The sequence below is a fragment of the Bicyclus anynana genome, chromosome 3 (assembly GCF_947172395.1).
Source record: "Bicyclus anynana chromosome 3, ilBicAnyn1.1, whole genome shotgun sequence".
Lineage (NCBI taxonomy): Eukaryota > Metazoa > Arthropoda > Insecta > Lepidoptera > Nymphalidae > Bicyclus > Bicyclus anynana.
In genome coordinates this window covers 10770676-10794752 of record NC_069085.1, presented here as the reverse complement: position 1 = coordinate 10794752, position 24077 = coordinate 10770676, and the positions used below count along the sequence as shown (strand labels likewise).

The 24077-nt window shown below is 32.6% G+C and overlaps 5 protein-coding genes and 1 pseudogene across 6 annotated transcripts; 2 read left to right on the top strand and 4 right to left on the bottom strand.

Annotated features, from left to right (window-relative positions):
* Positions 1-1215: 1215 nt before the first annotated feature.
* Positions 1216-5206, top strand: LOC112058571 (uncharacterized). Its single transcript, XM_024099477.2, has 2 exons — positions 1216-1790; positions 2702-5206. The coding sequence occupies exon 2, from the start codon at positions 2715-2717 to the stop codon at positions 4284-4286; it is 1572 nt and encodes a 523-aa protein (XP_023955245.1). The 5' UTR covers positions 1216-1790; positions 2702-2714; the 3' UTR covers positions 4287-5206.
* A 1785-nt stretch (positions 5207-6991) lies between these two features.
* Positions 6992-8777, bottom strand: LOC112058589 (alpha N-terminal protein methyltransferase 1). Its single transcript, XM_024099497.2, has 2 exons — positions 7929-8777; positions 6992-7311 (listed from the first exon to the last, which is right to left on the bottom strand). The coding sequence occupies exons 1-2, from the start codon at positions 8369-8371 to the stop codon at positions 7038-7040; spliced, it is 717 nt and encodes a 238-aa protein (XP_023955265.1). The 5' UTR covers positions 8372-8777; the 3' UTR covers positions 6992-7037.
* A 947-nt stretch (positions 8778-9724) lies between these two features.
* On the top strand, positions 9725-11697 carry LOC112058575 (60S ribosomal protein L35). Its single transcript, XM_024099483.2, has 3 exons — positions 9725-9880; positions 10210-10346; positions 11447-11697. The coding sequence occupies exons 1-3, from the start codon at positions 9878-9880 to the stop codon at positions 11676-11678; spliced, it is 372 nt and encodes a 123-aa protein (XP_023955251.1). The 5' UTR covers positions 9725-9877; the 3' UTR covers positions 11679-11697.
* Positions 11698-12898: 1201 nt separating this feature from the next.
* Positions 12899-15505, bottom strand: LOC112058574 (GDP-fucose protein O-fucosyltransferase 1). Of its 2 annotated transcripts, none has more exons than XM_024099481.2 (4): positions 15186-15505; positions 14534-14982; positions 13753-14038; positions 12899-13451 (listed from the first exon to the last, which is right to left on the bottom strand). In XM_024099481.2, exons 1-4 carry the CDS (start codon positions 15242-15244, stop codon positions 13151-13153), a joined length of 1095 nt encoding a protein of 364 aa, XP_023955249.1. In that variant the 5' UTR covers positions 15245-15505; the 3' UTR covers positions 12899-13150. The 2 variants fall into 2 exon arrangements, with proteins under 2 accessions (XP_023955249.1, XP_023955248.1); XM_024099480.2 differs by having other exon boundaries at positions 14534-14986; positions 15154-15499.
* Positions 14852-17135, bottom strand: LOC112058577 (acetyl-CoA acetyltransferase, mitochondrial-like; annotated as a pseudogene).
* Positions 17136-17285: 150 nt separating this feature from the next.
* Positions 17286-23579, bottom strand: LOC112058573 (WD repeat-containing protein 55 homolog). Its single transcript, XM_024099479.2, has 5 exons — positions 23365-23579; positions 22599-22924; positions 20985-21102; positions 18009-18177; positions 17286-17827 (listed from the first exon to the last, which is right to left on the bottom strand). Exons 1-5 carry the CDS (start codon positions 23468-23470, stop codon positions 17329-17331), a joined length of 1218 nt encoding a protein of 405 aa, XP_023955247.1. The 5' UTR covers positions 23471-23579; the 3' UTR covers positions 17286-17328.
* Between the last annotated feature and the right edge of the window lie 498 nt (positions 23580-24077).

Sequence of the window (24077 nt, the reverse complement as noted above, 5' to 3'; positions counted from 1 at the left end):
ACTGCCCAAAAATCTTACGTAATCGACTAAAATACTAAAGTAGTCCGAATTGTGCTATTAAAGACATGTGGGCACATCGGACGGTGGATGGCTAGCATTAGAGTATAAATTAGACATACCTATAAAGTATAAGAAATAAACTTTAAAGTAATGCATTGTTGAAATATTTAAAAGCAGCTAGGGGAGGCGTGTATAGGCAATATCGACACCCATTTACCAAAAATACCGTTAGCTTTAACCACTCACTGACATGTCACATTATAATTTAAGACCCGTATTAAAAACGACCTTCACCCAACTGTATAATGGATGAAAAGTGTTTTATCAAAAGTACGTTAAAAATATATTGCGAGTAGGTTACCTCAAAAACTTCTGGCCAAACAATCTAAATTAATAGTTAATAATGGTCAACAATAGTAATCTGTATTAGGTTCTGTATCTGTAATCTGGTTAGGCCAGATTTTAGGCAACCCATTCGCAATATATTCTTATCGTTCTAATTTTGATTTAAAACACTTCATCTCTTAATAGATGGGTGAAGGTCGTTTCGAATTCGGATCTTCTATAAACGAGTCTCTACGTTTCTTCAGTTTTTTTTTTAAATTTTTATCAATGTAGAATACAATAAAATTCAGTCCTACTGTATAGTGTCCAAACAACCGGTGGTAAGTGGCTCCAGACAGTGGCGTAGCGTGCCTGTATCAAACTTAGTTGAGGTGCCCAAAGTAAAGGTAAAGATTTCTCACAAAATATATTGATACGGCTGATACGGCGTCCTTTCAAGAATCACCGCCTTCTATATTCGACCCTTGATCTTAAAAAAGCTTAATATTTATTATTAGTTATATTATTAAACAGCAATTCTATTGTTTATTGCAACCAAAATCAAACTCTGAGATTTCAAAATAACTGTGTTTTTGTCAAGCTATTTACTTACTCGTCATTAAAAGATAATAATCAAGCTTTTTTAAAACTTTTGTCTGTGATAATATAAGGTTCCGCGGGATTTGTGAAAAACAGAATTTCACGCGAACCAAGTTGCCGGCGTCCGCTAGTCTATACTTCTAGGTACTTACTAATTTTATTTTATATTAAATTCTACTAATATTATAAAGAGGTACCTAAAGTCTGAAAGTTGTAGGGGCAATCTCTGAAACTACGGAACTGATTTTGAAAATTCTTACACTGATAAAAAAGCCATGTTTTGACAAGCCCCCTGTTTATCGTCTTATTGCCACGGGAACGGGAACTACGCGGGTAAAACCGCGGGTCGTCGGTTTTTTTATACGTTCAAAACAGTATAATAGGTAACTATTTTCTTTCACCTTTTAGGTACCTTAGTACCTACCTACCCTTTCAGATTTAAAATTCAGATTTTACACTAAAAAAATATAATCATGTCTAAATCATATTTTATAGTAGTAATAGCCTAGGTACCTACTATGCAATCCACTGATGAACGAGTCTAGTAGCTACGCTGTCGTACAAAAGAAAAAGACGAATTATAAAAACTCAAGGTAAATCTAGCTAAAGCAGTAGTCTGTAGAAACCACACAGGCGTACCTACCTACTTATAGGTACACATATATAAAGCACCTACGTAGTATCTACGTACTCCAGAGTCGGTAGATAGCATTCGTCTATTCTGTGGCTCTGGATGTGATATAAATAGAGCTGTGTGATGTCCGATTTTCGTACATGCAAGTATTAGATAGATAAAACACATCGCCTACAATTTTCATTAAAACAAGGTTGAATTCGCGTAATAATCCTATTCATTAATTAAGAAGGTAAGTACCTAGCTTGTGAATGTGCCTAAGCAGGAATGTATCTTTTTAGAATATCTAAATATTGCCTCTATGTACCTACTAAAACAAACGTCAGTATTTACTTGCTTAGTTTTATCGTACTTACTTTCATGAAAAATAATCATCGATTATATCGGAAGGGAAAGATCGTACCTACCTAGCAACATAAAAATATTATTCACGTGCCTATCTTTCAACAATAAAAAAAATAAGATAAAGACCCATACCAATACATACAACCCTAATTAATCTACTACTAGGTAGGTAGTAAGTAGAAAATAACTATAATTATTAACCCGCGACTTCGTCCGCGTGGAAATCAATGTAAAGTTTCAAGCCCTATTTCACCTCTTTAGAGTTTAAATTTAATTTTTCTTTAATTTCATTATGATTCGTTTTTTTTTTTTATGATTTATGAACAAATTTTAGTAGTTTCAGAGTTACCCGAATAACAAAAAAGTCAGACAGACAGACAAAAAAATCGTAAAAAAATATTTTTATTTTCAGTATAGATTATATAATGCACCCCGCCAAAAATTTTTAAAATATCTTCAATGAATGTACAAAATATACCTGTTACAGTTTTATGATGAGCTGTGTATGTTATGCCACTGTAACGTTTGGTGTTACAAATGATTTAAGTAAAATAACAAATTGCGAATTAATGTATAGAATTTGACCAGTTTTATTATAAGTATGGAATACAGAATAGAATAGATAAACCGACAATATGAAATTTTCTTTCATTCGAGGTCGAATTTGTATCTACCCACCCACGTATCTTGGTATAGTTATTATGTAATAGTGATTAATATTTCACAGAGACAATAAAAAGTCGAAAAAAAAAAAATTTGATGTCGGTTAAAAATATTTCCATTTTGTTATGATTTCAGATTTACGTAAGGTATGGCGAGGTTTAAAGAGGTAAAAACTCTCGAATGTTTGGCCTTAACGAAGCTCGGAGAATGGATTGCAAAGCAAGCAGAAAGCCAAATGCAATTTACTACAGCACTTTCCCAACAACACCCTAACCAAGCGCAGATAACATTAAACCAGAATATTGAAAATATCCGCCGTTATATAGATTTCCATGTTCCGTGGATGCTTCATGATAAGTTAGTTAGTGAAGCTATAAAAGCATTGTCTGATTTGTTAGAAAAGACAAAGAATTCTTTGGGATTTCGAGGCTCCATGACTAAGTTTGTTAGCCAGATGAATGTTATTGTGAAAATGACTGAAGTTTTGTTTACGCAAAATTTTACTTATGTTTCAATCGATATTATACCAAAGATGATGCGCTCAATATTCTATACTAAACTTCACATGTTGACAGGCCTCATATATTTGAACCTAGGCTCTCTGTCCGGCGGCTGGAAAACGTCTGACATGGAAGAATCAATAATAATGGCTTTAAAGGAGTTACACCACCTCAAATATCTCATTATAAATTACGATTGTACAGATAATATATTAAGGTGTATAGTAAAAAATTGTACAAAATTAACAAAATTAGATGTATCGTGCTCAAAATCTATAACTAATGAAAGTATAAACGTCATTAGTAAATTAAAAGCATTGAAGTCCGTTCAGTTGTATCATACATTTGTTACATGGGAAGGGTTTGTTAATTTATTGATCAATAGTCATAACTTAGAAGACATCGGCAGATGTGACGAAATAGGCAAAGTTCTGGAATTCATACATATTAATTGTCCAGAAACCTGTCCGTTCAACTTAAAAATCTACGTAAGTCGATACGCTACCAGTTACCACCTGCAACTAGCAGTAGCAATGTGCCCGAACATTTGCAGTATGACTGTGTTTCACAACACTTTGCAAAGTGACCTAATGGTACTAATCGAATTAAAGAATTTGTATGATTTAAAACTATTATCATGCGATTTTTATGCTGACCAAATAAAACAAGTACTTCAAGTAAAAGGTTGTAACCTTCTCAAGTTACACCTTGAACATGTCGATCAAATTGATTTGAATGCCCTAATGTATATAAGTCAAATGTGTCCTTTACTTGAAAGTTTGACTTTTTATAATTGCACTTTAATTCAACATACATCTTTGTATACCAAAAAATTGGAAATATTGCCCTTCAGAAATTTGAAAAGGCTGACGTGCGTTTCAACATTTACAGACGAGCAATTGTTATTTTTATTGACAAATTGCGTTAATGTTGAATTCATCCAAGTGGGGACAGCTATTCAACTTACGGATGAATTTATGTTCAAGTTATTGGAAAATAATCCGTTGATATATTTAAAAGAATTACGAATTATGCAATCTGACTTTTTAACGATATTATCGGTAGAAAAAATTATTCAGAGTTGTATGAGCTTAGAAATATTAGTAGAATTAGAGAGTTGGTCTTTAATAACAGAAAGTGATAGAGAATATATTAGAAACTATATAAAAATCAACAACTTTAATGTTGACACAACTCCAATACGGAGATACGATGCTTAACTTCGAATTGAAATACCTACCCTTATTGAGTAGATACTCGAAAAGGTATTTATCTATACTACATAATACAATATCTTATAGAGGAAAGATTTAATTGTTTGCATTGAATAGGCTCTGAAACTACTGACCCGATTCGAAAAATTCTTTTACCAATGGAAAGCTACATTATCAAGGAGATAATAATAGGGTATATTTTTATCCGTATTCCAGCGGGAATGGGAACTACGCGGGTAAAACCGCGGAATTCTGCTAGTGTGTTTATAAAATGGAAGGTTGCATGCCGCCATCTTGCTGCGGAGTACCGCTTTTTTAATCTGTAAAATGTAAAACACCGAAGTACTTACTAGAATGAAAACATTACCACCTGACTTGATAAAGAATTAGAAATGTCCGCGTGCGAAGAAATAAACGCATTTCGCACAGATAAAAAAAATATAAATGTCTCAAAAATAATAATCAAAAATGTACGAACAAATCAAGTTTCATATCAATAGTGTCAAAAATGAATAAGATAAAGAACAATTTACGTAAAACGACTTTACTTTCAATTTTTTTTTATATTAATTTTAATAAACAATTTATAAATAATTTAAATTTATAGGATTAAAGTTCATTAATTAAAATATTTTATGAATTAATATTTTAGAAAAATTTATAGTCATATACATATTAAATGTAGTTTTAGCTGAAACGATTACGTATTTCGTGCGATTTGCGTTGCAGGCCCCATTAGTCATTTCGGCTGTTATGTGGGAACCTATGAATATGAGTAGGTATAACAATGATATTTTATAGTATAGATAGGACACGTGCCTACAAAATCACCTCAAAAAGTGATCGGAATTTAGCTACTCCACTAAGCTGTTGCGGTCCGCCGTAGCGGCGTGTCATTTTAATAATTTTGGCAATAAATGTTAAAATTATTAAAAAAAAAGAATTAAATGTTTTTTCATTATATTTTATCTCACAAATTTAATTTTATTCATAAAATGTTGAGCACTTATCTAACTTAAAATCTCTTTGTCAAGATTTAAAAAAGTACCGTTCGTTTTTAGACGGATGAAAAAGGTTTTATATTACATTACGGCATATGTGCATTTTACTTTACATTACGGCACATGTGCGTAATGAAATACATTATGGTATTAAAATTGGTGAATTATGCGATACTTTACGAGCAAATGTGTTAGAAAAAAATTCATCATTTTAAATCTAATTTGGCATTATTTGCTTTTTTTTACAAGTTCTAATTAATAAAGTTCATGTTTATGTTGAATTTTATTTCAATTGAATATTGATTTTTGAATAATTTTATTCATCAAAATAATATTTTAGAATTATCAAAAAATACCATGTAAGAGCAAGTTACAATGTCAATGTCAATTCAAGCAGATATAATTGTATAATTACCTATAGTTTAATCATTAATCGTGCGAATTTTCTGACAGATGCTAATGTCACTTTGTAAAATAATGATACCATATTTATTGTCATTGTGATCAAAGATTACAATGTATTATTGGAAATGTGATGTCATGTTCTGTATAGGTAAAAAATAGTGCCTCAGATCATTCACTCTCAAAGAGGAATTTTTAACAGAAATTTATATATTTGCCTAGTCTCTGAGAGTCTACTTCCTATTTGAAAATTTAGAATAAAATATTTATTGTACAAAAAAAGTGTTACAGTTGTTATTCAGTTACAAAATCCACCTCCATCTTCATTAACTTGGCGTTTTTGGGAGGATGGCGGGTTCACTAGTATGCTAATTATTATCTATCAGCGGATTCTGTCAAGCTTCGCTTTGACTCATTCCCTACCCTTACCCTATTACTCCCACCCTACGCCTACCTTACTCTTACCCTACTCCTACCCTACTACTACCCTACCCCTACCCTACATCTACCTTACCATACTCTCACCCAACACCTATCCTAGCGTACCCTACTCAACCCTACCCCTACCCTAAGTAAGTACCTACCCTATTCTATGTCCTTCTCCTGGTTCTAAACTATTTCTTCACCAATTGTCAGCCAAATTGGTCCATCCGTTCTTGACTTGTAAGTATTGTAATAAACCCGACTTTTTTAATCATATAGATACTAATATTATATAGGGGAAAGATTTGATTGTTTGTTTGTTTGCATTGAATAATCAATGACTATTCAAATGTGATGGTTGAAAAACTACAATTTCAAACAAATATCTAGCGCCTTAGCCAACGCAAACACTAAGTTTAGAATTGTCTGATGATGAAAATAAAGATGAAGAAAAATAGAGACAGAAAAAAAAAATAACGATAAATTAAATTAAAATTATTAATTATTTTAGTTCAGAACATAATGAGTGAGTCATGTTTGTTCACTTTGTCACATCACTATTTTTGATTCAATAAAAAATGGTATCACAGGAAACGTCAGATGGGATCGCAGAATTCATTATTCGACTATAGTGTATAATGCTCAGATTTAAGCAGAAAATTAACATATTTAATTTTTTTTTCAAACATCTGCATGTTGTAAAATAAAATTGCATTACATACATACATATTATATTATTTATATAAACATATAATTATTAAAATAAGCAGTTTCTAAATACATATTTACAAAATAATAAATAATAAATTGAAATGTTTTTTTATTATTGTGATTATTATTTTGAATATATTTTTATTACTAACTTAACAAAAATAAAAGGAAAGCTTTAGTATAAATGATTTTCTTTATTAATTTTTATATTTGAACCTTCCTACCTATTTTGTTGTCCATTTGTGTCTTCAGTTTGTATAGTTTCAATATTGCTGTCAGTAGGAATGAGCGCAAACATGTAAACTGGATATATTCCTGTCGGAAAGTTTGTTTGTTTGCACTGCTTTATTCTTTTAAGTTTGGCTTGTTTAAATATCTGTAGGTATTTCTTTAATGGCCTTGTAATTGATGAATCTGTTTCATCTTCCTCTATTTTACCTGATGAAGTGACATTTTCTTTGACAATCAAAACCCCATTTTGTGATAATGCATTTCTAAAACAATAAATAACTAGTCAGAACAATATAACTTTATAATGTCATGGCTATAGAATTTCTAAGTTGCCAAAAAAATACTTGATTTACCAATTTGCCAAGGCTAAGAGGTAGACTCAAATTTGAGTGGTCTATGGTGGAATCTCTACCCTTTGGATTATAGACATACCCTTGCACTAAAAAATGTGAAAGTCTGTCTGTCTGTTACCTTCTCACAGCTAAACGGCTGAACCAATCAAGATGATTTTTGGCACAATGGTAAATTGGACATTGGAGCAAAACATAGGGTACTTTTTGACCTTAAAATAAGAATAGAAGTGGGTGAAATGGGGGTCGAAAAAGTCCTTAATTTTTTGGAGTTACAGTTTTAAAAATTCGTTTATAGATCATAAAATAAAAATACAAAATATACTGTGATTCAAGACTTTTAAAATTCAACCCTAAAGTAGTGAAACATGTTTTACATTGATTTTCAAGAGGACATAGTTGTGGGCGTCCGCTAGCGTAATAAAAAAACCTCTTTAATCAAGGTGACAATTTCTACTAAACATAAAAAGTTGTTAGTATACTAAAAAAATTCATGAGTTAGGCTTTTACATAATCAAAATAAATATTACCTGCAACAAAGAAGATATGAAACCAAATCTTTATCCTTCAAGTAACCTAGTACCCATTGGTTCCAAATAACATCATACTTTTTCTCTGGTACAAACATTTGTAGACTTGTTTGATATAGTTTATCTATTTTAACTTTATATTCCCCAACAAAATTCATTATTGTTTCAATAAATTTTCCATCAGGTTCAATAGCATCTACAGTGTCAAAAGTTGGTGCCAGGAGGTACTTTGTTATTCTGCCTATGCCAGCACCGCAATCGAGAGCAGTTCCTGTTGCTGGAGCATTGTTTGATGATAATAATGATTGAAGAAATAATTTTGAACCATCTATATCAATATCTGATATAAATCCAAACCCTCCTAGAACTCCGTCCAGTGTAGCTGGTATCTCAGCCCAATATTCCGAGGCCTTCTTGTAATTAATAACATTTTCCATATTCATGTTTTATTTCTATTATCCTAAATAAAAATGTTCATGTTTGTGTATCAAATAAATATTATGGTGGAAACCTTAATCCGAAAATGAAAAGTTATTGTGATTTTAGATAATGTTTTGTAATTTGTAATTGTAAAATGTAATGCAAAAATTAAAAATTTAAATGTGCAGGAAAATCGAGGAAAACTTCAAACAAAATATTGAAAATGAAATGACAGAAAGGTTGATTGTCATTTGTCAATTAGACAATATTATTTTTCTCTTGGATTTACCGCTCAAAAACCGTCCGTACTCGACTAAAATACTAAAGTAGTCCGAACGAACTAGGCCTAAACGCTTAGACCATTAATAATAGGACTTGTCTCGCTAACCGTTACTCATCTGGCAAAGACTTAGACCATTAATAAGAATGGACTTGTTTCGCACCCAAATTCACCAACAAAAAAGTCTGTCGTTTTCTGAGAGGGACGAGGTAAAAAACTCACACATTGAAAACATTTAACACCATTAAGTATATTCTGTGTCCATATACTACACACAACTATAAATTTGACTCGCAATACACACACGCGAAACTTTTACACAGACTAACAAACACATTGCCGCAGTAAAAATATATGCAAGCAGTATTGTAACCCGTATTTTTGAAATAAATACCTACAGCCGCGCGGTACGTAAACATGGGATAGGGCTGCCCGCCTCCAGCATATTATTAGTATAGATATAGAAATTCATTTTTCACACTAAAGTTTTAAAACATTCACAATAAAGTGTTTTGTATTTAACACAGATTAATCACACATATTATATAGATAACAGTGTCGTACCCGCTACCAATATGAAATTCAAAAACGAATACGTTCTCTTGTCAGTACGATACGAACCGTCGCATCAGTAATTTTCAATATTATTCAAGAAAAATGGCATCATATGTTTCTAATGTGTGAGAAACAAACAAGTAAGATAATAATTATTTCTTTACTATATTGCACTAAAGAAAATAGTAGACAACATAGATAGTAGTATACATAGTAGTTTTTTACAAGTATACTGTGTAAGAGTGCACAAGTATGTGCAAAGGCGGTCTTATTGTTTAAAGCAATATCTGCCAGACAACCTTTGTTTATTAGAATGTGATTAGAATTTAATATAGTAAAATGCTCCCGAACTCTGCTCCGGACCCTCCCAACCAACCTTTTTTTTTTCTTGGCCAAGGCGGGCAATCTTATGGTGAAATTCTCTCAATGCCCACGTAAATTCTTGTCAAAAACGGTTCGACGATGCATTTACGTTCGACGACTTTTCATCTCGCTGCAAACTGCTAATTAATAAATAGACTTTGGTGAGTGGCTCACACCGTAGACAGAGAAATATGAAAACGCTTCTACAAGTCTTTGGTTAGATTACATCCTAGTATGTATTCTGTGTATAAAGTAACAAAGATCAAATATTTCTTGAGTTAGTTGTTTGTGGTCTTTTGTGTCAAGTTGTGCGAAAAGAAGGTGTTCAAAAATGGTGTGTTAATAATTTTAAAAGAAATCCCAAATTATATTAAACATCAATTGAATGTTATTGAAATGCGCTGCGTGTTAATGATTATTATATTAGCATGGAGTCAACAATTTGTATATTTGGATTTTTCTAAACCACAATATATCAAGTCCTGCATAAATTGCAAACCTAAAACGATATTTTTAAACTTAATTTCTATAATTAAATGAAATTTCATTTTATTTATGGATAAGATCAACCATATTATTAATATTTTGTTTCTTGTAACGATGTATTCAAGTTATTGTGGACAGTGGTTTGAATAAAATTGACGTTTGTTTTTTAATTTACAGGGTAAAGTTAAGTGTTCGGAGTTGCGAACTAAAGACAAGAAAGAACTTTTCAAACAACTTGAAGAGTTAAAAACCGAGTTAACCAATTTACGTGTTGCCAAAGTTACTGGTGGAGTGGCATCAAAACTTTCAAAAATGTAAGATTTTATTAACCAACCTAACAAAACATTAGTCTTAACTTTATATCCCAATATTCTCAGGGTATCAAAAAACATCAGAAGTGCTTCAAATGATAATAACATATATGTGTTTTTATAATCCTAAAGGCAAATATAGTTTAGTGCAGAAAGTAGCTGTATTTGGCTGCTATCTACATAATAATTATTCAAATATAATTTTATAATTTGAATTTGATACATTCACTAGGTTTACACTGCAGCAATCTTCATTAACTTGTGAAAAGAAATAAACACAAATTAATTATTACACACTACAAATCTAATTATTAGTTTTTGTAGTGTTTGTATATATTTATGTATTTTATTTTATTAGCGGTGCAACTGAAAATGATTGGGATTTAATGTATGTCTTAAGGATAATATTTTCTACTAGAGGCCCTGGTCCAGCTTTGCTTTAAATTATGTGCACTTCTTCACCTCTACCCTACCCTACACTGACCCTAGCCTTGATTGAGAGATTGATCTTGTTCTTGAGATTTGCACTTGCAAATTCATTTATGATTCATTTTTAACCGATTTCAAAAAGGAGGAGGTTCTCAATTCGGTTGGTATTTTTTTTTTTTTTATGTATGTACACTGATTACTCGAAGACGCCTGGACCGATTTCAAAAATTCTTTTTTTGTTTGAAACGGTATAGTCCCCATTTGGTCCCATTGCCATCATGTCAAGATCTGATGATGGAATCTTGGAGAACATGAGGGGAACTTTCAAAAATTATATGGATGTCTAGTGTGTTCTACCTGCTGATCAGTATGAAGGCGGTGCTTAGCCGGTGTTGTCTTAATTTAAGCCATTTCTGACAGGACCACATGAAACAACACTGTCTGTAAAATCTAATCATGGCTTGAATTAATACATCACCGGCTTAGCACCGCCTTCATACTGATCAGCAGGTAGAACATATTATAATGTTATTTTTCGCTTTTTAGTTTAGTGGGTACGTTTTTAGGTTTTGAAGTCGGTTGTATTTTTTTTATTAAAATTTTTATTATTATATTATAGATTTTACCTTACTACTAGTGTTACAGAGATTAATAAATTTAATTTTTCTTTTCAGACGTGTTGTCAGGAAAGCAATAGCACGTGTTTACATTGTATACCACCAAAATATGAAGGTTAACTTGAGAAATCATTACAAAAACAAGAAATATAAGCCACTTGACCTAAGGCCTAAGAAGACGCGTGCAATGCGTAAGGCACTTACCAAGCATGAAGCAAAAATTAAAACTCAAAAAGAGATAAGAAAGAAGTCCTTGTTTCCTCCTAGAGTGTATGCTGTAAAAGCATAAATAAACATATAACAACATTTATTGTTTTTTTTTTTAAATATTAATATATTTGAATACTGTTTCTTTGTAGACAGGAATGGCCCACTCATCATTATTATTTTTCAAATGTTAATTGTGTTGACCGTCACTGACATTAACAACAGTGCTCTTTGAATGACTGTAACAACAGTGACCAACTTTCTATCTTGGCAAATAGGAATTTCCATTCTTAAAAAAAGATAACATACTAGCTCATCTGTAGACATTGGCTAATCACTTAAGACCAATGGAGGCAGCATAAGATTGAAAACAATGGTTTGCCTGAATGCTACTCGTTTCATATAAGCAAATTAAATTTTATTAATCAATACATACATAACCTGAGTTTTATATCAAGTGCTTTACATACAACAGCCAAGCCTTAGCGGCCTAGTGCGGAAAAGATCCAGGAAAAAAAGAAGATATAAAAGTGCTTATGATAATTTAGTACTCTAGCACAATCAAGCATTTTTAAAATTTTCGTCAGTCTTGTCTAATCTCTCGAATAGCTAAATGGATTTTTAATGGGTCATTTACTGGGAGATAGAAAAGGTTACTGAGCAACATGTAGGATACCTTTCATGGTTCCCCCTGGATTTGTGAAATTTAATTTCATTATTAATATTATTAAATTAATATATGTCAATCACATGTAGCTTTTCTTTTCATTGATTTTCTGCATTTTAGACTTATTGCATAAAGTAGAATTCAATTTATTCAATAGTTCTGTAAAGGTGCAGATGTGAAGTGGAGGTTGACCAAGGATGTTTTATGTGATTAATTCAATTTTCTTAGTGGATTCTTATCAAAAGGTTTAGGAAGGTTGCCTTCGCCTTGCTTAAATAATTGAACATGACATGATTTGACTAGAAATGCCAATGACGGACAATATTTATTTGATAAAAAATGAAATTATTTCTTGAACAGGCTAAATGTATTGTGAAGCCCTAATGAAACAAAAAACAACACCATAATTAGTGTGACATCAACATAAGGACCAATTAACTTGGAAGTAGATTTTATCATGTAGCAGTTGAGTTTGGTCATTTGCTCTTGAATTTTTGTAAAAGTATGTCCTGTATCAACGCTAAACTGAATGATAAATTAAATTAACTTATCATAACTTCTATGCACATACAATGTCCTTGCATCTGGGCTGTTTGTTATATAGATATTGGCTTATTGAATAAAAAATAAATGCCCTCGTTTCTAATAAGTTTTATTAGATTTTTATTTTCATTACAAAATAACTGAAAAGATTAGCTATAATAAAGCTCTTTCTTATTTTCTACATCAAAACACCTTTTCTGTCACCAAGCAGCTTTATTTGATCTGAAGGGCATTCACATTTTGGGCCCTGTGTATTTCATGAATATTTGGCAGGTTACTCTGCTCATGTTTATCACATCATTCTGTGATTGAATGAATCAGCAGGTTTTACAACCCCTTTGTTATTAAAGCTCTTCATGTTTAAACTTTTTTCTATCAGGAAATGACCAAAATTCGGAGGGTAAGCCTTTAGCATCTCTTTCACGTTTTACAAATGCTGTGAATGAAGATACACAGTTACCAATAAAATAGTTGGCTTGACCTAGAATAGCTAAATCCAGATGTGGATTGCTTGGTTGATGCTTTAGTATTGTCAATTCCATATTCTTAACTGAAGTTTTCAAGTCTTCAATCATGTGGTTAGAGTCTGATGCAACAAATACGTACTTAATGTCCTTAAATTTTTTAAGAGCTCTCTTAATTTGCCTGAAAAAATAAATTTGTACTGTTTATTACATTATTTTTCTATAGGGCCTTTAAATTATTTTTTTGCAATATTAGGTTGTATAAAAGGTGCTGAGGGTTTAAAATGCTGAGAAATTAAGTAAGTTTAGCAAAATCCAGACAGACAAATTTGTCCAGTAATTTTACAAAACATTCAATGCAAACAAAATATTTGTTTAATAGTTAATACATTCTCATTAATATAAAGTTCTTTAAAAATAAGTCAACTTGAAATAAACTTAAATTTCATTTTTATTTTTTGGATCATTATTAATTAACTTACTTAATTATTTCACTTTTCTGTGGAAGGCACATCGAGGATGTTAATTTTCCTTTTTCATTTTTATATCCAACACATTGCGGCGCAGAAAACAATTTAGGGCTATCTGGTATGTGTTGACATGCTTTCACCCAATCTGGGCCATTTCTTAAATGTATTCCTAGAAAACCACCACCACTCATATTGTTTTTTATAAATGATCTTGATTTGCTCAGAATATCATCACTCCAAATTAAATATTTTTGCAAGTGTACATTTTCAAATTGTACAGGAAAGCTTGCTGGTGCACCTGGTAAAATTTTTATTTATTAATCTAATTTTGTAATGCAAAGTTCAAATTACATCATTTTACATTTAGGTATATTAATTATAAAATACTAAAAGATTGCCCGCAACTTCATCCTCCCTTACAACTTGCAAAAAATAACTTGGTTGGTTTATATATGAATGTGTAACAAATAAACATAAGAACAATAAAATTACTCTATTAAAGTTTGCCAAGATTCACGATAATAAAATTTTATTATGAACATCATACAGGTGACTAAAACCATACCATACCAAATTGTGAGAAATTTTCAAGAGTAAAATGAATTGTCACCAGCACCATCCTAACTGAAACAAACTATAAAGTTACAAAATAGTCAATTTGATACTCAGGGCACCTCTGCTGTGTATGAGACCTAATATTAGCTATAATTTAAAGAATAATGCTCTACATAGTATGGTTTTATTGCTCTTTAAAGTACGTAAGGTTTGGGTTTCATACAAACTGTGCACAAACCTGTAAAAGCCAACACAGGCCATTGTTTAGGTGGATACGTTTTTGTCCAAGATTCCATCATTTTGCTATTATGAGCATCATAGTTCAAGGGTCCATAAAATATTGATTTGACAAAATCTATATTAAATGTATCCCAAAATGGCCCAAAAGGATTACCAGATTTTGCATTGCAACTGTTGTCGATTTCACCAACTCTCTGAGTATAGCAAAAAGAGATTCTTTCTTGGGGCGGCCAAATAACCAGTGCAACAGTATCCATAAAATCTTCCATGGTTATAACTTGATGGTACCGATTTAAAGGTTCAATGTTAAAATAGGTGTCAAATGGAACTTGTATGGATTTTACTTCTCCATATCTATATTCAACCCATGGTGGTAAAACAAGTGTCCGGTTGATCGCTTTACTAAATGCTAAAGCCCCTAAAAAATGATCGGCTTGGTTGCCAAATCTACCTGAAACAACGTAAAGTTTTACAAATCACATTCAAATTAAACTATTTACCTTATATTTAGTATTTACAACACAGTTTGAGTTCCTTTTCATTTATTTCTGCTCTTTAATTTATCATGCAATATGATGCATTTTTTAATGCAGAGGTTATGTTGACAGAAATATTTACCCATGCAAGGACAATAAACAAGGTATCCATACGTTTTGTAACTTAAAATAGTAACTAAATTCAATGCTAATATAGTAAATTTAATAATCATCCTAGATATTCGTTAATTTAATTGTGTATCTTCACTTATCTTCGTAATATTTTACAAAAAACAAATTTACTCTTTCCAAAAAACCTAAAAATGAGAAAGAGATGTTTATGAGTTTATGTTTAATAGAGGTGAGGCGTATATACTCTTAACACTAGGTTTGTACTTTGTTCATTTGTTGGAACTTGGAAGACGCATGCCATGGGAACTTAGAAGAACGTGAAATCTTTATGAAGCAGCGCCATCTACATTCTAGATTTAAGATTCCAGGATAGTAAATTCAATGACTTAAGGTGTGTATGTAATAAAATGTTTTTAGAGATTGAAACCTATACGGTTTCAATCTCTAAAAACATTTTATTACGCACGGAAAAAAAAGCGAAAAAAAAAAGAATTATTTTTCCTTTTAATTATGACGCGTAATAGGAAGAATGTGTTTGTATTTCTAAAGCAAAGGGATTATTTAAGAAATACAGTAAGTGTACATTAATTTCAACGACGTTCCACATAGTCATTTGGCCTAGTGGTGTAAAACAAAGATACGATCTAATAATCCTGAGTTCGAGCCCGGGGGTATCAATGGAAAACATTTTGTCTTTTTTTTTTTGTTTTTCTCTATTGGTTTCTTCAACTATTACAAAATCAAAAATCTCTCTCCTTTACAAAAAATATGCATTATTATTTTTATAACAATGGATACTGTACTAAAAATACCGTGGCTAGTTACTAGATGGCGCTATCACAGGCATCCAGATCAGATTACCTATTATATATCCAGAAGCTTCTGATTACCTATTCCTACTACACTGAAGGCTTCATTTATTTCCCACAGAGTTACATCTTCCTTTGGAATTTTTGTTTTTTGAAGTAATTTAGATATAGCAATCGTGGGTGCTATCGGGAATTCAACAGGATCACATTCGCCATCCGCGTATCCAACTATACGAGCTATTGGCTTTACGTTCAGTCTCTGAGCAGCTTCAACGGTCATTAATATCAAAGCAGCGGCACCATCATTCAGCGATGCTGCATTGCCTGCTGTTACTGTACCATTTTCTTTTTCGAAAACAGGTGGTAAATTAATAAGTTTTTCAAAATCAACTCGATGGTACTCCTCATCTTCTGTAAATATTATTGCATCACCTCGCTGTGCTGTGTACCTGTGGTACTGTGACAGGTAGTAATTCATCTTTAAAAGCCTTTATTCCGTATGCAGCTTCACTTTTCTTATAGCTGTTTATTGCGTATTCATCTTGTTGTTGTCTTGATATTTCTAGTTTTTTAGCTACAATTTCTGCGCAATTTCCCATGTGGATTTGGTTGTAAACATCTGTGAGGCCATCATATAAAATACCATCAACCAACTGAGTTCCCCTATAAGGAATTTCACCTCTTTTCAAATAATAAGGTATTATGTTTGACATTGATTCCATCCCACCTGCAAGGATAATGTCTTGAGTTCCCGTTTGAAGACATTGCACTGCTAATATAACAGCTTTTGTCCCTGAAGCGCACACTTTATTGACTGTTGTACAAACTGTGCTTAGTATAAAATTGACGTTTATGTAATTTTTCGGCACATGGTATGACTAAATTGTAGTAAAGGTAGGGATTTTTGTATTTTGAAGAAAAATCAATACAACTAAAAAACCGCAAAATTTCGGCTAACATAAATTGCGTTATTTTAGTAGGCCTTGATGTCAGCTATCACCCTGCAAAGTATGTCGTAGTATTTACGGGACACCCTGTATATAGTTTTTATACTTCCTTAACTCACAACTCGACATTGTAGATAATATTTAGGTATTATGTGTTTAAATAACTTTCGTTGTTTACTAAGCGACTAAATGAAATTACGACAATTATGCACATTTGTCTGCCTCAGTTTTGATGCGCTAGTATAAAATATCTTCTTCTACGTATTATATTTACACTATTTTCGTTGCTTACATAGGGAACCTATTCTGGTTCAATGTTGTAGTCTAATTTATCTTATTTAATCGTGCTAAAATATTGTATAATACTAATAAAATAAAACAGGTACTCATTTTCATTTACGTAATTTATTAACTTGTTTTTGGCTCACGCTATACTAATCCTGAAAAAAAATCTGAAGCATTTTTAATGTTACTTGATGGTAAATTATTGATCATATCTTTTCTTTTGTTGTTTTTATGATTGACATCAATAAGTGAATCAATTGATTCAAAGTACGAAATATTCCAAAATTTGACATCATTGTCATGTGAACAGGATGCAATGTATTGACCGTCATGGCTGATGTCAAGAGCTTCTACTGGCAGACTGTGTTGCCCCACTACACCTAGCTGACGTTGAGGAAACATATGTGCTGCCCTCAATATGCCATCTTCACCAGAAGATACAACAATATTCTGTGTTATAGGGATCATGCACTGTATGGAATGTTTATGTCCAATATATTCATCACTATGTAATCCAAATTCTTTCCAGTTAAACAAGTAAAATTTACCAATTGATGAACCAACCAGCAATTTAGTTTCAGAACGAAATAATCCCATACAAGTTAGATCTGCTTCATAGTGTTCAGATCTTGAAAATATTTTGCTAAAAGAAATAAAATATTATTTTGGTTCTAAAATTAACACAATAAGGAATAATTCTTACACAATTTAAAATATAAATAAAAATCAATTCTCAAATGCATTGATGTTTTTTGTGTTGTAATCAAATATTATTATCAACGACATTATAATTTACCTATTATTTAAATAAATAATATAACTACCTTCCTTTTAAATCTATTGATGTAAGCATTCCGTCACCACCTGCACACACAAGGTACTTTTGTGTTTCATTTGTAATCATGTCAGAAATATATTCTTCACCTATTTTTATGGTAAATAAAGCACCTTGTCTTCTAAGATCCCATAATTTTACTGTGCCACTGTCATCACCTGTTGCAGAATAAACATGGAAAATTATAATAAGAGTTCTTTTGAAAAATATTTGCCATATCACTTTTAATACGACCAATATTTTTTTAACTTTTGAATTGTATGAAAATACTGTGTTCTGTGTAAGTACGAAAATAGTCCAGTAGGAAGTAAACAAACCAACAACCTTTTGGTGTTGAGTCCAGCCCTACTTCCATCGGCTCTTCAAACCATGTGCCCCGCCTATTGCCACTTCAGCTTTGTGACTCGTTGAACTATGTCGGTGACTTTGTTCGGATCTCCTCATTTCTAATTCGATCACGCAGAGTTACTCCGAGCATAGCTCGTTTCATCGCTGTGAGCCTTCTTATGAGCGTTCTCAACTATAACTAGGTGGAGCGAAACGTGAGCGTTACACATTATTTTCGTTTTGGTCATGTCCATTTTCAGGCCCACTTGTTGAGAAATAATGCTGAGGTCATTGAGCATGGTTCTACGGTTATCCAGAGTCTCTGCCGCGATGACTACATCGTCCGCGAACCGCAGTTAAGTGATGTACTCGACATTGATGTTGATGTCAAGTCGGTCCCAGTCCAGAAGCTTAAAGACGTCTTACAATGCGGCGGTAAATAGCTTCGGAGAGATCTCATACAAACAATTCAACACTTGGTTGTGTCTATATCTATTCAATTCAGCATCTCTGCAATGACCTTAGCACAGCCCAGGTTTCCACAGAATCGAAAGCTTTGTCGAGCCCTCGGGAATGACGAAATTGAACAATTGGATAAAGACTTTAAATATTAGTTTTCTATCCGCTTTCAGGAGTTCTGCTGTGATTTCGTCGTCACCTGACGCCTTACTGTTCTTTAGGTGTTTGAGAGTCGTATTAATTGCGTAAATATATATATAAATAAGCTGACGTCCGACCTTTGGCCAAAAAACCAAGTTGACCCGACGCTATACTGAAGATATCCCGGACGTCACGATCACTAGCAGGTGAGGTTGGTAGTTGGGGAGACCGACTGGTACTAGCCTCGGCCCTTACACCCCATAAAAGTTGGGTGGTTATTGATAATTTTAACAACCACAAATTTAGTGATAGAATGCTAGAAATGCTACTAGAAGAAAGAAAATTACTAATATGAAAGAAAAATAAAGACAGAAACAGTATCGCCATACTTAGTAAACAACAAAATTAAAATACACAATTAAAAAAACAGGCGGTACCAAAAAGGCTTTAAAGGAGTTAAATTACCATCGGAAGGAATGGATTCCTAAACTGAAAAGCAATAAGTCAGGCCTTGAGACAAAACGGAAAGAAATTCAGAAAATAGCTACGGAATATCACAGAAATCTCTACTCAAAGGCAGACGAAGGACGAAGATCCAGAAATAAACTCTGAGCCAACAAATATAAACAACCACATACCACTACTACCCACGTCAGAGAGCTACTTATTCCCAATGGCAACAGCTCCAGGACCTAAAAACATACCGAATAAACAGACAAGAGGTACAGCTGAACAATTGACTCCGATTCTAAAAAACCTTTTCAATGACATCCTTAATACAGGCATTATTCCAGAGCAGTGGGGTAAGTCTCACATAATATTTTGCACAAAGACGACATCAGAAATTACAGACCAATTATTATCGAACATCTACAAAGTCTTCGCAAAAGTTATCCTAGAAAGAATTACACAGTAACTAAACGAGAATCAGCCTATAAAGCAGGCTAGACTAAGAAAAAACTACAGCACAATCAACCACATTCAAGACTTTTAGAAAAGAGCAAAGAGTACCAAATGCCTGTTTATATAATTTTCGTAGATTATTCTAAAGCATTTGATAGCTTGAATCACAACTACATTTGGTTAACACTAAAACAGCAAGGAGTGGACATCAGCTACATAAACGATTTACATTTACAATAAAAGCAAAGGGAATATAAAACTGGAAACGATAGGAAATCCATTTAATATAGACAGAGGCGTCAGACAAGGAGACCCACTGCCACCAAATTTGTTTACTGCAGTGCTGGAGAATATCTTCAAAAGCCTTTACTGGGCTGAATATAAATGATCGCCGCCTTAATTATTAAATATTTGCAGAGGATCTCATCTTGCTGGAAAAGGACCCATGTAAAATACAAGTAATTGTAAGTCTTTAGACAGTAAAAGTAAAGAAGTAGGTCTTTTGATAATGAATACTGCAAAAACAAACCTAATGACTAACTCAGAAGAGGTTGATATAGTACTGGAAATAAGCTTGAGTATGTACAAGATAATTATTGCCCCAAGAGACCAAATGTCAAAGAAAGTAAGCAAGAGGATCGCTAGTGGGTGGAGAAAATACTGGTCACTAAAGGAAATAATGAAAAGCAAAGAAATGTAAATATGACCATTAAATGAACCTACATAGTGGAAACCTTTACAGTATTATTTATTAAAACAGTAAATAATTAAAACCCAATTACACGAAAACCTGATTCTAATATTATCACAATAATTAACGTAGATTTTGCTAACTGATCAAATAACTCACTCGCCGACATATACATAAAAAATTTCGACAGTCGTAAAAAAAAAAAAAAAAAATCTTGAATAATATTTATTTTTAGGGTACCTTTCGTCTCCCTCCCTACACCATAGTATGGGGTACTGCTATTGGTAATGTGCTATGTGCAATTAACGGTTTAATGTGGTTATTTAATCTACGGAACTCTACACTGTGAGTGGCTGAGCACAGTTGGCTGGTGTTTATTTCTGAATATACTTGATCCACCTCTACTATTTAGAAGTGTATTAGATTACCATTACCAATACATACCTGAAACAATTTTATTACTGTCCAGAGGAAGCAATTTATAAACTGGATCATCATGGGCATTTTCAAAACATTGTTTTAATTTTCCAGTCTCAACATCTGTAGCCATTACTACCTTATCCTAGAATTTATGATGAAAAAATTAATTAATATCCCTTTTTCAATTGATCCAGGATAAAAAGTAACATAATTAGTGTAAATAGATTTGTCCGTAATAATTAATTAATAATAAATAAATAATGTTCTGCTCCAAGGTCCAATTTAGTTCAAATTTCTTAACTCTTAAGTTCAGATGTCTTAAGCGGGTTCTACTGTATTTGTATTTGTCTAAAATTTTCAGTGCAGCATTCTCAACTAACTAAGTGGAGTGTGTGGACTTACTTTCACATTTTTAATATTAGTTGAGTATGGATTACATACTGTGTGTAAGGGACAAGATACCGAAAACTACGTGAAGAGGTTAAATTTAGTTCCCACAACAACATTATAAATACCAATTACGTTGGAAATGAGAAAATTCAGATTTTGAAAAATTTGAGTACGCAATGTACAGCAAACAATGTGATAACAACGCTCCGCAATCTACTGCGTACGTACAAGTAGGTACGTATCTGATATGATTTCTTCTTCTACTATAACTTCTGATATAATTACAGTAATCCTGCTTCTTATCTCTGCGCTATACCTTGTGTCAAGCCCAGTGCGATATGCGAGTTTGGTACCGGTTCTGTATAAAATTGGCCACAGTGTGCATGCCCAGTCTATTGTTTTGCCTCACCAAATTCAGAATACGAGCCTCTCTACTCTCACTACTCGCTCTCATGGGTCTGCCAGCTCCTTTACGTCTTAGTAGGTACATATTCATTTTTTTTTTTTTTTTTTTTTTCTTCTGGGTTTATCTGCGATCAGTATCATAACTATAAGCAGATGTGTTCGGTGATAACTTTCGGTACATATTCATGAGTCCTGAATTGATTTGATCTGGGCATTTTAAGACTTCTCAATCAACACACACAAACACACACAATACAAACGACACAATTGTATGAGTATTTGTTACAGAAAATCACTACTAACATAACATAGCGGCGGTCGTCCATACAACGTCGCCAGACATCGCGCAGTTTGTTTGTGACTTGGTATAGATACCTGTAGTCGTCACCTGCGTATTTGACCTCTTGGAAAACAGCTGATCGCGCGCATTTTGCAATTAAATTTACATTGCTAGTTTATGTTAAAAATCTGGATTTGATCAGTCGGATTCGATCTCGGAAATCGGATTGAGATAATTAAAATAAGTACTTCCTAGCTGTAATTAGCTAAAAAAAATTACAATATCGTGAAAAAACTGACAAAAAATTTCAACACTGAGAGACTCAGAATCATGTACTGGATCTAATCACTGGATTAAGTTTTTTGGTAGCATGTCCCCTTCACCCAGTATGTTCATTATGATGATTAGATTTGTATTATGGATGTTAGTTTGGATGATGTTGGCAATAGACTAAATCTTTTGATATATTATGATAATTATTACAACAAATACTTGAAAAATTTTACTACATTATATAACTATGTTGTTACAAATAAAGATAAATAAAAATATTGAAAATTTACCTTTGCAGTTGTAAACATGGTAAGCCCATCATTGTCAAATTCTACATCTCTACAGCTTTTTAGATGTAATTCCAAAGTTTTAAGCAAATTTGTCTCTTCATTGGAGTATTCATAAAGCAATACATCTCCTACTATGTTTGCTATAGCTATTAAATTTTTGGCAGGATGGAAAGAGATGTCCACAATGAAATCTTCAGTTGTGATGGTTGGAGGATGGTCACGAGGCTTGTTTTTCTCAGCTCGTATAGCTTTAACAACATCATCTTCACTCTCATCAGAGCTATTGTGAATGTCTTCATTATTATCATTGTTCTCATCTTCGCTTTCTAAATAACACAAAATATATTTGAAGTTAAATATTTTTCTTCAAAAATATTAACATAAGTGGTCACACGGATTACATATGTAGTCCAACCCATTTTCTGGAACTCCTGTGGCATAATTATAGGTGACTGATGCTTGTGCGACACTAAAAGGGTCTCTCAAGTCTCAAACGTTTATTTGAAAGTACCCAGAAGTGCAGAACAAGCTAGGATTAACCTAGGGTTTTTCAGAATTATCCATATAATATAGGTGGATTACATATGTAATGCGCGCGACCGCTCCTAGGTTAAACTGTATTATCCTCCTCCTCCTATATAGTGACCCTGTAGTAGGTGAGGCCAACAAGATGATGATGATAATAATACTGCATTAATGAATGCGTTGTGTTAATGTAGTACTTGATTCTGATGATATAATTTCAGTTAGAAGAAAGAAGCTTAACCATTCGATGAAGCTATTACGTCCTCGTCCATTTCAGAATCCTCAAGATCACTACCATCGTCACTACTATCTGTGCTTTTTTCCATGTCTCGAAAATCCAAAGTCATATTGAATTATAACTAATATTTGTGTTTTATCCCACGAAATAAGGTGATAAGGTGTTTGTTTTACGTAAACTCAACTCAAAGGTTATATCATAGAGTACATTTTTTTTTCTTTATTCTTTCCTGTATGCTGTATGGAAAAGGCAAAGGTATTATACCGTACAACCATGTCTTAAGTATTTACATTCTGGTCCTATTTGGCAGGAAGGCATAAAGCTATGTCTTTAGTATTTTTAAAATATTTATATTGCAGGATTTAAGGCATTAAGCCATGTCTTTGATGTTATATATTCTTATTTTAATTCATGGTAAGGCACAAGGCCATTTCTTCGGTATTTTGAAAACAAAGTAGTATTCCAAGCACAGATCACTATAGACTATAAATTCCAAGTAGGGTAATTTTCCAAATCCGGTTCCAAATGTCTTAAATATAGAAATAATATACTCATATATAATCTTGTAAGCTTCCATGTTCTTTAAAAGCTCATGAGTTGTGCGCGGGATATTTTTTGGTGGTTTATAAACTTCTGATAATTTGTCAATAAATAATAGACGCTCTATATTAAATCTGGGACAAACGAAAAATTTGTGATCTAAACTTTGTTCAAAT

Excerpts from the sequence above, each read along its gene's own strand:
- LOC112058571 (XM_024099477.2), top strand. The coding sequence starts at position 2,715 with ATGGCGAGGTTTAAAGAGGTAAAAACTCTCGAATGTTTGGCCTTAACG.
- LOC112058589 (XM_024099497.2), bottom strand. The coding sequence starts at position 8,371 with ATGAATATGGAAAATGTTATTAATTACAAGAAGGCCTCGGAATATTGG. Across the intron at positions 7,312-7,928 it reads TCATATCTTCTTTGTTGCAG|AAATGCATTATCACAAAATG; the intron begins GTAATATTTATT and ends TTATTGTTTTAG.
- LOC112058574 (XM_024099480.2), bottom strand. The coding sequence starts at position 15,244 with ATGATTATTAAATTTACTATATTAGCATTGAATTTAGTTACTATTTTA. Across the intron at positions 14,039-14,533 it reads GCCTGTGTTGGCTTTTACAG|GTGCACCAGCAAGCTTTCCT; the intron begins GTTTGTGCACAG and ends AAATTTTACCAG. Across the intron at positions 13,452-13,752 it reads CAGAAAAGTGAAATAATTAA|GCAAATTAAGAGAGCTCTTA; the intron begins GTAAGTTAATTA and ends TTATTTTTTCAG.
- LOC112058573 (XM_024099479.2), bottom strand. The coding sequence starts at position 23,470 with ATGACTTTGGATTTTCGAGACATGGAAAAAAGCACAGATAGTAGTGAC. Across the intron at positions 21,103-22,598 it reads CCATGTTTACAACTGCAAAG|GATAAGGTAGTAATGGCTAC; the intron begins GTAAATTTTCAA and ends CATAAATTCTAG. Across the intron at positions 18,178-20,984 it reads CAGTAATAAAATTGTTTCAG|GTGATGACAGTGGCACAGTA; the intron begins GTATGTATTGGT and ends ATTCTGCAACAG.
- LOC112058575 (XM_024099483.2), top strand. Across the intron at positions 10,347-11,446 it reads GCATCAAAACTTTCAAAAAT|ACGTGTTGTCAGGAAAGCAA; the intron begins GTAAGATTTTAT and ends TTTTCTTTTCAG.